Genomic DNA, 12,623 nt, shown 5'->3' on the forward strand with positions numbered 1-12,623 from the left:
AGAACAGTTCACCAAGTGTTCTTTCCCTTCCCTTCCCTCCAGTTTGCATCAGTTTCTCACTCCAGACAAGTTTGTTTTCTCATTGCCAGTCCTTTTTTTGCTATAGCTAGTGCTTCAGCTCCAAAGTTACCACCAGCAGCACAGCTTTCAGAAGCAGTACCTGTATTTTGTGCCCCCCTCTCAGAGGCAGCTCTGACAGCAAAGACACCTGCACAGAGAAGGAGTCTGGAGAGCCCAGGTCACAGCAGAGGGGCAGGTGTGCCTCGTCCTTTCCTTCCCAGAGCAGGCACAGGAGAAATTGACTGGTAAAAGCAGGAGAGAGCAGTGGCACAGAGCAGAGACAGCCTGCAGGGAGGAGCAGAGCAGATGACTTTCTGAGAATTAGCTCCTGTACCCACCTGAGGCATGTGTTCTACTCCTGAGGGAATGCCACTGGCTGCCAAAATAACAGCATTGTTCAGCCCTTTTGTCCCTGTAGCACCTATGCAGGTGCTCCTTTTTGAACCACACTGAGGACAGGAGCCTGAAGACCAGAGTTACAGAGCATTAGTTAAGTTCTGTAAACGAGAACAGGTATCCTGTAACTGATTTCTTCCTGAACGATAGTGTTAATTTGCATAATATATATAGCTACAAAAATTAAGCATATGTAATCCAGATTTTGGCTTATTAAAGACCCCACAGAAATGTTTCACAACACAATTGAAACTGAATGCTCCTGGAAAGTTATGGAGTCATCAATATTAGTTATATTCTGCAGGGGGTTTTACACAGCACTTGTTCAATCACAAAACTAAATGATATTAAGTAGCTATTCTGTAACACCGTAGAGACTGTCAAATACTAGTGGTGGGAAAAATTACCTTGAAGCTGGCCTTTGTCGACTTGGCTGGGGCTCCTTTAAGAGCACTTACAGTTTTACATACAGCTTGGGTAGTTTATGCTTAAAGGGTCTATAGAAAGACACAGTGCCAATAGAAATTTATAAAACATGCATATGAGGTTTTCCACAAATTGTATGAAGATTTACATAAGCTCTATTAACCATGATTTTAAAGCAGTACCATCTTAAAAACTCCAAAATAGTTTAATTTCATTTTCCCTTTGCATAAGCACATCTTACTAAATTGCAAGGCATCAATGCAAACCAGGCACAGGGTTATTCTGTACTATTCCCTACTTCTGAATAAACTAATGAAATTCAGTGCTCTTCTGACTGTGACGAAGTGGACTATAGAACAAGCCCCTTAAATTTTATTACTGCTCATTCAGGCACTGATAACGTGAAACCTCTCCCAGTACAAATCCTGGGTCTACTAAAACTTCATTAACAATGTTTATGTATGTTCACAGATCCCTACAGACAGCTGGGCAATGGAAAGCATCATGAACCTACTGCACATCTAATTTTTAGGTTCCTACCACCATCTAGAGGAAATACACTGCACTACCTAAAAACCAGCACTGAAAACTTGTGCTATTTAAACAAGTAGCTATCAAAGAAAACAGATGGCCCTTAATAACTACACAAATATGTCGCCTGTGCAGTTCCACTCCCAACCACCTCATCAGTTGAAGAAAAGAGCCCATTTTAGTTCCAGCAGCTACAATTGAGCTTTCATCTCAGATAGGGAAAAAAAGAGTGATATTTCCTCTTTAAATAATAGTTAAAAAAAAAAAGCTAACTGAATCACATGGAACATTGTTAGATTACAGCAGCAGCTTTCTACCTTGTTTATAAAGCTCCTGGGCCAGTGTCAGCAATAGCTACTCCAACTTCTGCTTGTGTACAGCTCGTATAAACATCCCTGTGCCAGGATGCGATGTCCGGTCAGCTGGGCTGGAGAGGAAGCAGAAGCAGGTCGTGACCCTGCTGCCTGTGCCAGGAGCAGCCCTGGCTGCCCCACCTGCTCCCACAGCCCATCAGCCCCCAGCACCAGTGCCAGGGCAATGGCAGGAATCAGAATGCCAGCTCCCCCTGCTCTTCAAGCCACAAAGGAACAGGCTGGCAAAGCAGAAGTGGCACCAGTCTTCAGCTAATTTATGTGAACCCAGCCACAAACAGCAGATCTAAAGAAATAGATATGGAAAAACACCATATCCTACACAAGCACTTATGTGCCTTTTGTATTTGGTGCAAAGGAACAAATTAAAACATGGACTTTTAAATAATTAAAGAAAAAACCAACCTGCATATTTTTACTATTTGTACTTTTTTTTTTTTTTTAAATCTCTGGTTATTTCTTTGGGCAATGATGGCAGATCATTTGTTTTCATATGCAGGCTGCTGCAGCAGCAGATCTAAGTGCAAACTTCCAGAGGAGCCTCTGACACTTAAAAGCAAACTAAACACATGTAAAACTCATAGAATAATTTATATGTAACGGAAAAAGTAAACAAGTGAAAGCAAACAGAAGAGTTCAAGGGCAGATACTAGGTCAGATTGCAATGAGTGCATGGATTTTATTACCAAAAAAATCCAGAAGTGAATATCAGCTATCAAATAGGACATTTTCAAGCCACTCTGTGCCAGCAGAATAGCTACAGGGGCAGTGCTGGTGCAAAGAAAGACACTCTCCACTTCTTATCTGGGCCACAGAGCAGTCTAATCCTCTAAAAAGGGATGTTATTTTTCTGGTGGACTTATTTGAGTATTCCTACACTGTTCTTCTCCCTGCCCTGATTCAAAAACCCAGTAGGGAAAATCCTGACACTTGTGCACAGAGAGACTACGTTTTCCCCGCCATTTACCTACCAGCTGCTCAGCCTGAGCTTTTACACAGTACTGAAAGCTCAGAACACAGAGTTGTGATATCCATGAGTACTTCTTTAGTTGGGGTTTTTTATTCACACCTTCCCCAACCCCATAAAAAAGAGGGACCTGAGCAGACATGGATCCTTTGCCCATGTCAGTACACAAGGGCAAACAAAATTGTTCTTTGGAAGCCCTGGCTGGATATATCAAGACCCTGGATATATCAAGATCCTTGACTATCCTTTGGACAGGGATCCATACAAAAGGACAAAGTAAAATAACACCAGAATAGGACAGACCCTAATATACAAAGAACTGATGTGTGGATTTTTAAATATATATCTTTCTACTTCTCAGAGATCTAGAAACCTGCTTATGGTGTTTTTCAGACTCTCAAACCATTGGAAGGAGATGCTGTCCTGATATTTTGATATTTCACTCTTCTATCAGATAGCTCTGGCAAATGGAGAATGGAGTAGATATGGAGCAGTATCTTGAGTATAAGATGAACTCAAGTAGGAGGAAAATCCTTCATGTTCAAATATGCAACACACAAAACATCATCTTGTTTTCAAAAGCTTTGGAAAAATGGTAAGCAAATTCTCTTTTTGAAGAATTGGGACTTGAAGGAAGTATTGTTGAGCAAGAGGAAATACTGAGGGGTGGGAATTTAGCCATTTCATCCAAATATAAAACCAGAAGGATTATCAGCATCACTAAATACTGAAACAACCCAGTATCTTTCATCCCTCACTACACATAATAATTAAAACAAAACAAAAAAAAAAAAAGGCTGTTCTCTTTGAAATACAAATACGTTGCTTTTATGACTGATAATCTCAGGTTTTACAGCATGACTGCCTGCAAAACTTTCTGATAAGCAGCAAAGAAGCAATGACCACTGCACACACAACACACCAGGACTAGGGAGAAGATTACTGAAATGCAGAGGAATGGCAGACGAAGGGCAGGAGCAGAAGAATGGCAGGACAAAGACAGCAGGAAGAGGGAGAAACATGTTTCCCAAAACCTTTGTCCTAAGCCACCCAGCCATTTCACTCACAGCTGGTCCTTCTTGCCCTGGGGAGCCTAGTCCCTGCTCCCAAGAAGCTGCAGCTTCAAGAGGAGCCAGCAGAGGTTTTGGGGAGCAAAGCAGGGCAAGGGTGGACTTACCCTGACACTCATGGAGTAGGGAGGGGGCAGTACCTGCCCCCCTCTCACACTCAAGCCTCAACACTACAGCCTTCGAGCAGGCAAAGACTTTTTCACATCCTGCAAACAACAGTGTGTTTCTTATAAACTATGGTGATCAGCGGAATGGGGAAGAAAAGGCAGACTGTCTGCATAACAGGCTCCTCACCAGCTTGCATGAAGGACATAAGAATGGGGAAGGGGGAGACATCTCTCTGGGTTACAGTTCTTTAGCCTGAACCTGCTCACTCGTGTGGTTCAAGATGGGAACTGTGGCCCTACACAGGTCATTGCTAGTGGTCATTGAGAGGTGTCCCCTTCTCCCACATTCCCACTACCCCTGCATCCATCTTCCACATGGCTTTTCACCTTCAGCCTGCCCAAAAAGTGAATTTTCCTGCAGGTTTGCTGTCTGCATGCAAACTAGACAGGTTCAAGAGTATCCTATTGCCATTTTGCTCAAATTCATAAGATGTGAATTAAGGCACACAAATGTAAAATTAGTCTCTCAAATTTAAGACTCAAGAATACCAGCTGGCCCATCTAATGACCTCTGTTTCTATGTGGATGATAAAATATGTTAATAGGATCAGAGAGTCCCAAAGCCACTTTGAAAACCCTTTGGAAGAGCTGTTATGTGTTCTTCCAGAGATAGCTTCAATACAAAAGTGTTTCAAACACCTCTGTGGGTTCTGAAGACCTTTTTACTTTTCCTACCCCCAAGTTGTTTCAGTATACATGAATTACATTTTACTACCTAGAAAATCCCAAGCTGAGGCAGTATGCACCACTTTACACTGACTGAGACAAAGAAACTGTCCCCCTCTGCTACTCTCCATCTTGGGAGGGGAAGAAGCAAGGAGGCCTCTATTTTAATGAACATGCTCGAAAGGAAAAAATTAAAACTAAGCAGAAAAACTCTGCTGATGGCTGTTTAGCCCACACCAATGTATACCTGACTCTGCAGCACACAAAGCTGAGCAGAATCTCTTTTTCTTTGCCCACTTACCACAAAACAGTGCCATCATCTAAAACAAAAAGTCCTGCAGGATCCCTGCAGTGTAATTTGTGGGTTTTATGTATGCAGACATTTTAACACAGCCTGCAGGATAACTGAAGACAATTTACTTGGGTTCCAACATTTTTCCAGGGTGGCTGAATGGTACTGTCTATGCAATCAGCATGCTTTGCAAGTGTCAGCTTCATGGACTGTGAAAATAAACAAGGTATCTGGAGCAGGCTGCATTTGAATTTCAAAACAGAGCAGCTTATTCTTTGCTGTACCTTCCTGATGGCTAGAACTGGGATGGGTGTTTTGCAAATGCCAAATATCAGAGATAACTAAGAAGAAGACAAAAAAATTACCAGCCGTTCCATCTCCTGCTCCCGAAGTCGCTCTTCCCTCTGCCTCCTGTGATAGTCCATGAGGTCTTCCCTTCCTGAAATCGAGCTAATGCTGTTATTCTGCTCTCGCGTGGATGTTTGCAGAGAATTTGGCGTCTGTCTGTAACTTTCCAGATCTGGGTCATCAAATTCCATGGAACTGGTGGAAAGGTTTCTTCGGACAGAGAACAACCTGTCAAAATCCACTGGGGAGAAAGAACTACTGGGACTTGTTCCTGAGAGTCCAAGTCTATCAAAATCATCACGGAGATATGGGGAAGAAGGTGCTAAAAGCATTTTTTTAGCAATACGAGGGCTTGCAGGAACACTAAGAGTTGAATTGACATAGGGATTACTCCTGGAGACAGAGTTTCCATGTGGTGAAACCCCTGAGCTGCAAGAAGAAAAATTCAGGTAATTATCAGCATCGAAAGCATTCTGAGATAGATCTTTTTCTCCAAGTTTTTTCCTTTTACTATTACCCAGAGAGCTTCTGGGAGGCAAACTTAATGGCACTAGCTGGTTTTCTGTTGATTTACAAAGTCTGGGTAGGGAACGACTGTACATTCCCATATGACTTAGAGATCCACCAGAGTATTTCCTAGGCCGTGAGCCCAGAGTTTCCATCATCCCATCCTTGTACTTCACTGGCTTTATGTGAAGGGCCAGACTGTTTTCAGCATTCATTCTCCTGCCTTGCTTTGGGCTGGAAGGCATGCTGGCTGCCCCAGAATTGCTACCAGGTGAAAGCACCAGCTCATTCCCCGAGCTTCCATTCCACATAGTCAGAAGAGAGCCTGAGATCTTCTTTGACTCCAGCATTCCTGGGAAGTAGATGTTGTCATAAGACTTATTTCTCTGACTGCACTTTGAGTAGTGAAACTTATCCATGTGTCCAAGGGATTTTTCATTTTCTCTGCTGGCATGGATATCAAAATCTGTCCTTCCTGAACTATACCTACTGAGGGATGGAGACATGCCTGATATGGAACCCAAATGCTTTACAGAGATGCTTTTATCTGGAAGATATGGGCTTTCACAGGGGAACTGCTTTCCTCCTTGAATTTTGTTAATAGAGTGCGTATTTTTAACACTGGTGGAAAGATTTGGTTTAATTGGCATAGGTTGTGAAAGGGTTAAATAAGAGCCAGCATAGTCCCCATTTGTTTTAAATTTAAGAGTTGATGAATATTTCTTCGAGTTGAGGTTTTCCATAATATCCTGGAGACCATTTTCAAGGGAATTCACCACAGAATCCTTTCCCAAACTAGCATTTTGTAATTCCATCTGGTTTTGTGAGTGGCTATAGTCTGCCATAATCTTACTGGAATCTGTAAAGAAGACCAAACAAGAAAAAAAATTTAGCAAGTAAATAGCCTCTTGCATGTGCATGCCTGCAAAATAATGTGAACACTTTTTGCAATAATTACTGTGCTTGTAGTAAATGCATCTCAGATCACTAAGCAGAGGAGGAGATGAACAATTTTCCAATTTGTTTCTGCAAAAGATGGGAGACTGAAAAAGAAGGGTAGAGGCACAAAACCATACCCAAATCAGCAACACAATTGGAGAGAGGCTAGACTCTTTCTTTGCTGTCCCATCCATTGCAGGACAGGACAATGGATAATGGCTCAGCCTTTATAATCCTGAGCCTCTTGAGATATCCATGAAGTAAGGAAGAATTATTGTCCTGATGTTTTACAGCTAAGGAACTGAAGCACAGCGAGAATATGCAACACAGACAGCAGAGTAAAGAATCTAACTCAGGTCTCCCAGGACCAAAGAGATAAGACACTGATGTGGATCACCTCTTCCTTTAATCTGTGCAGCTAGTGCATCTGAGCCCCAATACACTAGTGAGTTCAATTTAAAGCTCAGTAGGAGTTCGTCACCTTTCTGCTTACTTTGTGGATGGTCCTGCAAAGCTTAATGGGAAAGTACAAAACCAAGGCACGATTTTCAAGGTGTTTCAGCTCATTGCTCTAAAAATACAAGACTGCAACTACATCTGCAAAGAGCACTTTGGTTAAAAGATAACCTTAAGGAAGTAGAATGCTAGGTTGCATGACTTAATTCAAAACAACAAAACCACATGACTATTAAAAATGCTGCTGGGGGGGAAGGCTCCAGATCCTAATTTTGCAAAAATCCAATTTATACTCAGGAAAAGAGTACAGGCCAAAAAAGCCTTTGCTGTGGTGGATGTTCAACAACGTATCAAGCTCTAGCATACCGTTCTGAGCTCCACTTTGCCAAAAGCAAATAAAGGAATTCAGTTCCTGACAGTGCCAGTCACTGCAGGAGATAAACAGCAGTGTAAACCCCAGCAGGTTTACACTCAGCTGATGTAAAAATGACACCATTAACATTTACAGCAGCTCTTGGTTTGTGCTAGTCTACACTCTGAACTAATAAAGCACTCCTGAGTGTCAGTTACTGCAGTGCCAGCAAGTGTTGTTTCTGAAAAATAAGGGTCAAATCTGGGATTTACTCTGGGCTCAGTTACATTTCACCTGTGACTTCAGCTTCCTCATGAGAAACTGAATTTCAGCTTGTCACTCAGTGGGAAAAATCTAATGTGTAAAGTGCCCTTAACATGCTCAGAGGCAATACTTTAGTCCAAGTACCCCTTCAGGTAATTATATGAGCTAAGAGGCAGAATTTGTGACTCCTGTCTGCCACCAGAGCTCACATGACCTGGTTTCACTGAGAATCACTAGGTTCAGATCTTGTGGAAGGTGGCAACACATTCTTCACAGGGGTCCTGGTTTCTGGGACCGCCCTTGCTGATAAGGCACAATGCCACAGAATTCACCACTGTCCAGGGCATCAGCCATGCTTTGCTGCCCAGACTTCCCCTGCGCCACCCAGGCGTGCAACTACAGCTTCTCCTCGGTTATTAAGGAAAAAAGCCACAAGTTTGAGAACAAGGGCAACCATCATTACTAATGGAATTGAATAGGCAGAAGATAAAAGGAGCCAGCATTAGGGGATAGAAAAAAAAAATCAAAGTAAAATACAACACCTTGTTGACCACAGTGGACCTGGTTAAGCAGTTGTTAATTACAAGCTCTGGTAGCAGCCAAAAGCATTAACTTACACCTTCAAAACTAAACCTCAAGTCTATCACTACACAGAATTTAATATTTTTATGCTGGCTGTAATTATGGGATTTATATTATATTTATAATTTTAACACACTTACTATGATGATACAACTATCTAAGCTGCCTTTGAACCAGTGAGCTCACAGAGTTCTCCATTACACCATCACCACTTTGACCAGTGAAACTGCAGTTTCTTATATTGTGATATTTTACTTGACATTTTTTAGCTATTTTCATAAGTTTTGATAACAGCAATGATGAAGTTCAAATTAACAAAAGGATAAATGTGACCCAAGTTCAAAAGAACTCTTGTCAGGACAAGAAAACATTGTCTGGATAAATCAAGCATTAATCATATTAGTGGTGTTTTAAGGAAAAAGAGTAACATGTAGAAGTTATTTAGGAGCCCAGATGCAAAGCACAATGTATATGCATTTTATACTTTACCTTCATTGTGGAATTGACCCTAATTTCCATCTAAGTCTCTCTTCTCCCCTCTTCCAAATCTCTCTTAAAACTGAAATCTAATTTCATATGAAAATTGTACTGTCCAAACCTTAACTAACACAACTAAGTTCAAATATTTTTGCATAAATTTCACTGGCTCCTCTGTAAATAGCTTGGCAGACATACTAATGGGACATTAATAATTGTTCATTACTCCCTTGCAACAGCAGTAGGACACATTTAAACCTTCAAAGACTGGATGCTTTTGCCAAAAAACAAGTTAGCTCATGGAAACTTTCATGCCTGCTCACCACAGCAGTGAAGGGTTCATTGTACTTGAAATCCAAGCAAGTACAGTAAAAAAATTTCACGATACCTTCATGTAGCCACTCCAGTTCAGCTTTTCTCTACTATCCCTTATGCCAGTTCTTCTGTTTTTGCTTCCAGTGCCACAGTGCCCACAGACATACAGTTAAATCCCAACTGGACGACAGCACACATTTAAATAAATCATAGCTGCTTCCTACCAACCAGAACTTGTTTGTTTTGTTTATTTTTAGGGTAATGTTTGAATAGAAACTTGATGAATATGCCAGGATATGTTACACATCCTGGCTGATGCTGTCTTTGCATGCAGCAATGGAGACTGAGGATGGGAGCTTGCTGGTGAAGTGCCCTGAACCCATCCTGCATCCAGGTCACACCCAGCTTTCATGCTCAGCACAAGGGTCCACTGTTTAGCAAAGTATTTGCTGCCTGGAACTACAGAAGGAAATTCTTCCCTTTTTTGAAATTTGTATTGTATTTTCCCTCCCTCATTCCTTTTCTTCCTTTCCCGAGTTGTTTAGCTGGGGGTCACTGATATCTATTCCAGACAGGCATTAAAGAGATGGGGGAGGGTTGGCTGTCTGCAGCATATCCAGCTGTGGCCTTGTTCTGCCTGGTAAATGGAGTTAGACATGGAATAAGAACAGAGCACTGATCTTATCCCTTTGTCAGGAGAATTAAAGGGCCAAAGTCAATTAGAAATTCTGAAATATCTCAGTGCATTACAAATAAACTTCATTTTAATTGATTACCTGATCCAACATTCTGGAAGGACGAGAGGTTACTTCTGTTCGGCATCATATTTCTCTTCTATGGGATGGTTAAAATGACACTAATTTGAGTGAACCAGATAAATTTTGACTGGCAAATTAGTAAAAAAGGAAGAAAAATGACATTGTGTTAAGAAGTGTATCCTGGTAACATTTTTTGAGTGCATAATATAGAACACAATTGGCTTTTCTTATAGTAAAATTTCCAGAGACAACTCAAAGAGAAATACGTTAAAAGATATTTGGAAAGGACACTCCATATTTAATACGTGAAAAAAAAAGTGCCAAACCTGTCTACAGCTGGTTTATCCTTTTAAAAGTACATATAATTATTTTGAGATCAAGCCATTATCTATGATCCTGACTCTGTACAGGCAGAGTACATTTCCTGAGTTTTGTCTGTAATCCTGTGGCTTCCTTAAGAAATCACTAACAAGGTTGCACTTCACTGCTGAAGACTTTATTTGGAAAGCCCACAGCCCAAGTTCAGCCAATGCAACACCATCATCCTGCAACCATGAATAAACCTATGCAAAACCAGGTACATGATCCAAAACAAAGAAAATGTTTTGGCATGCAATGATTTCTGAGTTTCCAAATAAGCCAAACTAGGAATGCAAAGGGAAACTTGAAAGTTTGTTTAACATCACATTTAAAAAATGATATGGCTACAAGAGAGACTCGATTTAAAAGAAATGCCAAAATTGAATCCCAGTCACTTAAAACTAAAATTAAATCTAAACCCAAATAGAAGACCTCTAATGAGTTGCTCTATTAACAGATTTATTTATTTTTTATACACATGTATTTTTAAAAGAAAAAAAAAATTAATTGCATCAAGTGACAAAATTAATGGTGACCATCTGTACGTCCTCTGGGCTTAGCTCTGGACAGGCAAATAGAAATGTGTCAGAAAAACAAGTAAAGAATGGAGACAGATGTCTGGGCTGTCTAGAGACAAGCCACCTATTTAATTAAGTGCAGTCATCACAGCCCCAAGGTTGCAGGTCTGTGGCGCACAGAGTTTCTGTGTCACACTTTTTCATGTTATTCTCCTGGGAGGACAGGCCTGGGAGAAGGGAGCTGGCTGCTGATCCTTGTGGAGGGAAGCTCCTTCTCTGACCTCTGGCTTTTGCCTCTCTTGCTCCCCACAAGCTGCTCTCCCAAGGGAGGCCAGACCTTCCCCTCTGTTCCCCCAGGAATCCCCCTGTGCTGGCCTCACTTTGTGATGTTTTTTCTTTCTCTGTAGAGGTAATTTCTCAGTCCTAAGGGAAGTTTTAACCCCACTGTGCATTCTGCCCCTCACAGCAAGATGCAGGTTCCTTTAAGATCACATCATCTGCTGTTCCTGAAAACAGCACTACTCTCCAAGGAGCCAGAGAACAGCAGCCCCCCAGAGCATTGCAGCTCCTGAAGGGACTCACCCACATGTCCAGGCTCTCCAGCACAACAGGACTGAAATTCTCCAGAGCAGCTGATGGGGAAGAACCTGGGCAGCAGACAGCTTTTCAACCCAATTTTCATCCTCAAAAGATTATTTTATTGACATGAAACATTTACCATCCTTTTTACCTCATTTATCTTCCAACCCATGGATAGACTCCTTCCCTAGTTCCTCCCAGCTTGCCTCAGATCCTCCAAATTCAAAACCTGCACAGCCTTCCAGGCACCCAGCTTTGCTGCCCCTGGACCCCCAGCAAGACATGACAGGGGCTCTCCCACTTGTCTGCAGACCTAACACTGAAGGATCAGATCACAAATCCAGCTAATACTGCCACTATGTTGACACCATGGCATATTGCCTGTATTATCTCTATTAAAAATAGTGCACTTTGTGCCCAGACGTTCCCAGAAAAGAACCAAAAATTTAATTTTTCAAGCCATGTTCAACTTAACACAGAAAACTAGTGACACTCAGCATTTCACAATTGTCTGCAACAAAGATGTCACTGTATCACTGAACATAAAAACAAAACTTATAATTAGAAGACTAAACAAAGGGTTGGTTAAAAAACCAAGAAGATTCATTGCATTTTCCATGTCTCTAATATTACTGATTTATGGTAAAGATCACCAAAAACCTCATCTTCCTATCTTGTGAGGTGACAGCTACCACTTAATCAATGTGACAAACATTAAGGAGAGCACAGCTGAAAGGGCAGGGTTTCTATGCAATTAAAAATTCAATCTTTTATTCAGTTTGGTGAATACTTGGGTTTTCTAATAACCTTTTTTAAGGTTAAATATTTATATGGTTTCATTTCAGGTTTGAGAACTCATTACACACCTCCTTTCCTAGAGGATGAGAGATCAGAGAAGTCATCACTTAGTAATAACTGGATTTGAAGGGGAAAAGAACTTTTTAAAAAACTTTCCACTGTGAGCAAAACCAAGAAACAATCAACGAATTAACCAGCTAATGCAACAAACAGCTCAAAATCCACAGTGTATCTGCTCTCATGAAATCATATTCTTTCAGATGAGGTTATGCAGGGCGTCCAACAAAGCTGACTCTCGTTACAGAGCACATGCCACACTCTGCCTTGTCTGGAATGAAGCAAAATTATTTCATCTGGGATTTATAAAGTCATCTGAAGTGAATGTATACAGCATTACCAATCATGTTTCATCTCTACAGTGCCC

At 41.3% G+C, this 12,623-nt stretch overlaps 1 protein-coding gene across 7 annotated transcripts in view; it reads right to left on the reverse strand.

The window, feature by feature from the left end:
* PHLDB2 (pleckstrin homology like domain family B member 2) overlaps window positions 1-12,623 on the reverse strand; it is a 64,032-nt gene that overhangs the window by 44,952 nt on the left and 6,457 nt on the right. For 6 of the 7 annotated variants that reach the window (XM_068180809.1, XM_068180807.1, XM_068180811.1 and 3 more), the window contains exons 1-2: window positions 9,963-10,090; window positions 5,312-6,660 (exon numbers count right to left, since the gene is read on the reverse strand). In XM_068180809.1, coding sequence (XP_068036910.1) covers window positions 5,312-6,660; window positions 9,963-10,011 — 1,398 coding nt within the window. In that variant the 5' untranslated portion in view covers window positions 10,012-10,090. Of the gene's footprint in view, window positions 1-5,311; window positions 6,661-9,962; window positions 10,091-12,623 lie in introns of those variants that run through there. The other variant, XM_068180806.1, reaches the window with a different exon arrangement.

Source organism: Anomalospiza imberbis, chromosome 2, assembly GCF_031753505.1.
Source record: "Anomalospiza imberbis isolate Cuckoo-Finch-1a 21T00152 chromosome 2, ASM3175350v1, whole genome shotgun sequence".
Classification (NCBI taxonomy): domain Eukaryota; kingdom Metazoa; phylum Chordata; class Aves; order Passeriformes; family Viduidae; genus Anomalospiza; species Anomalospiza imberbis.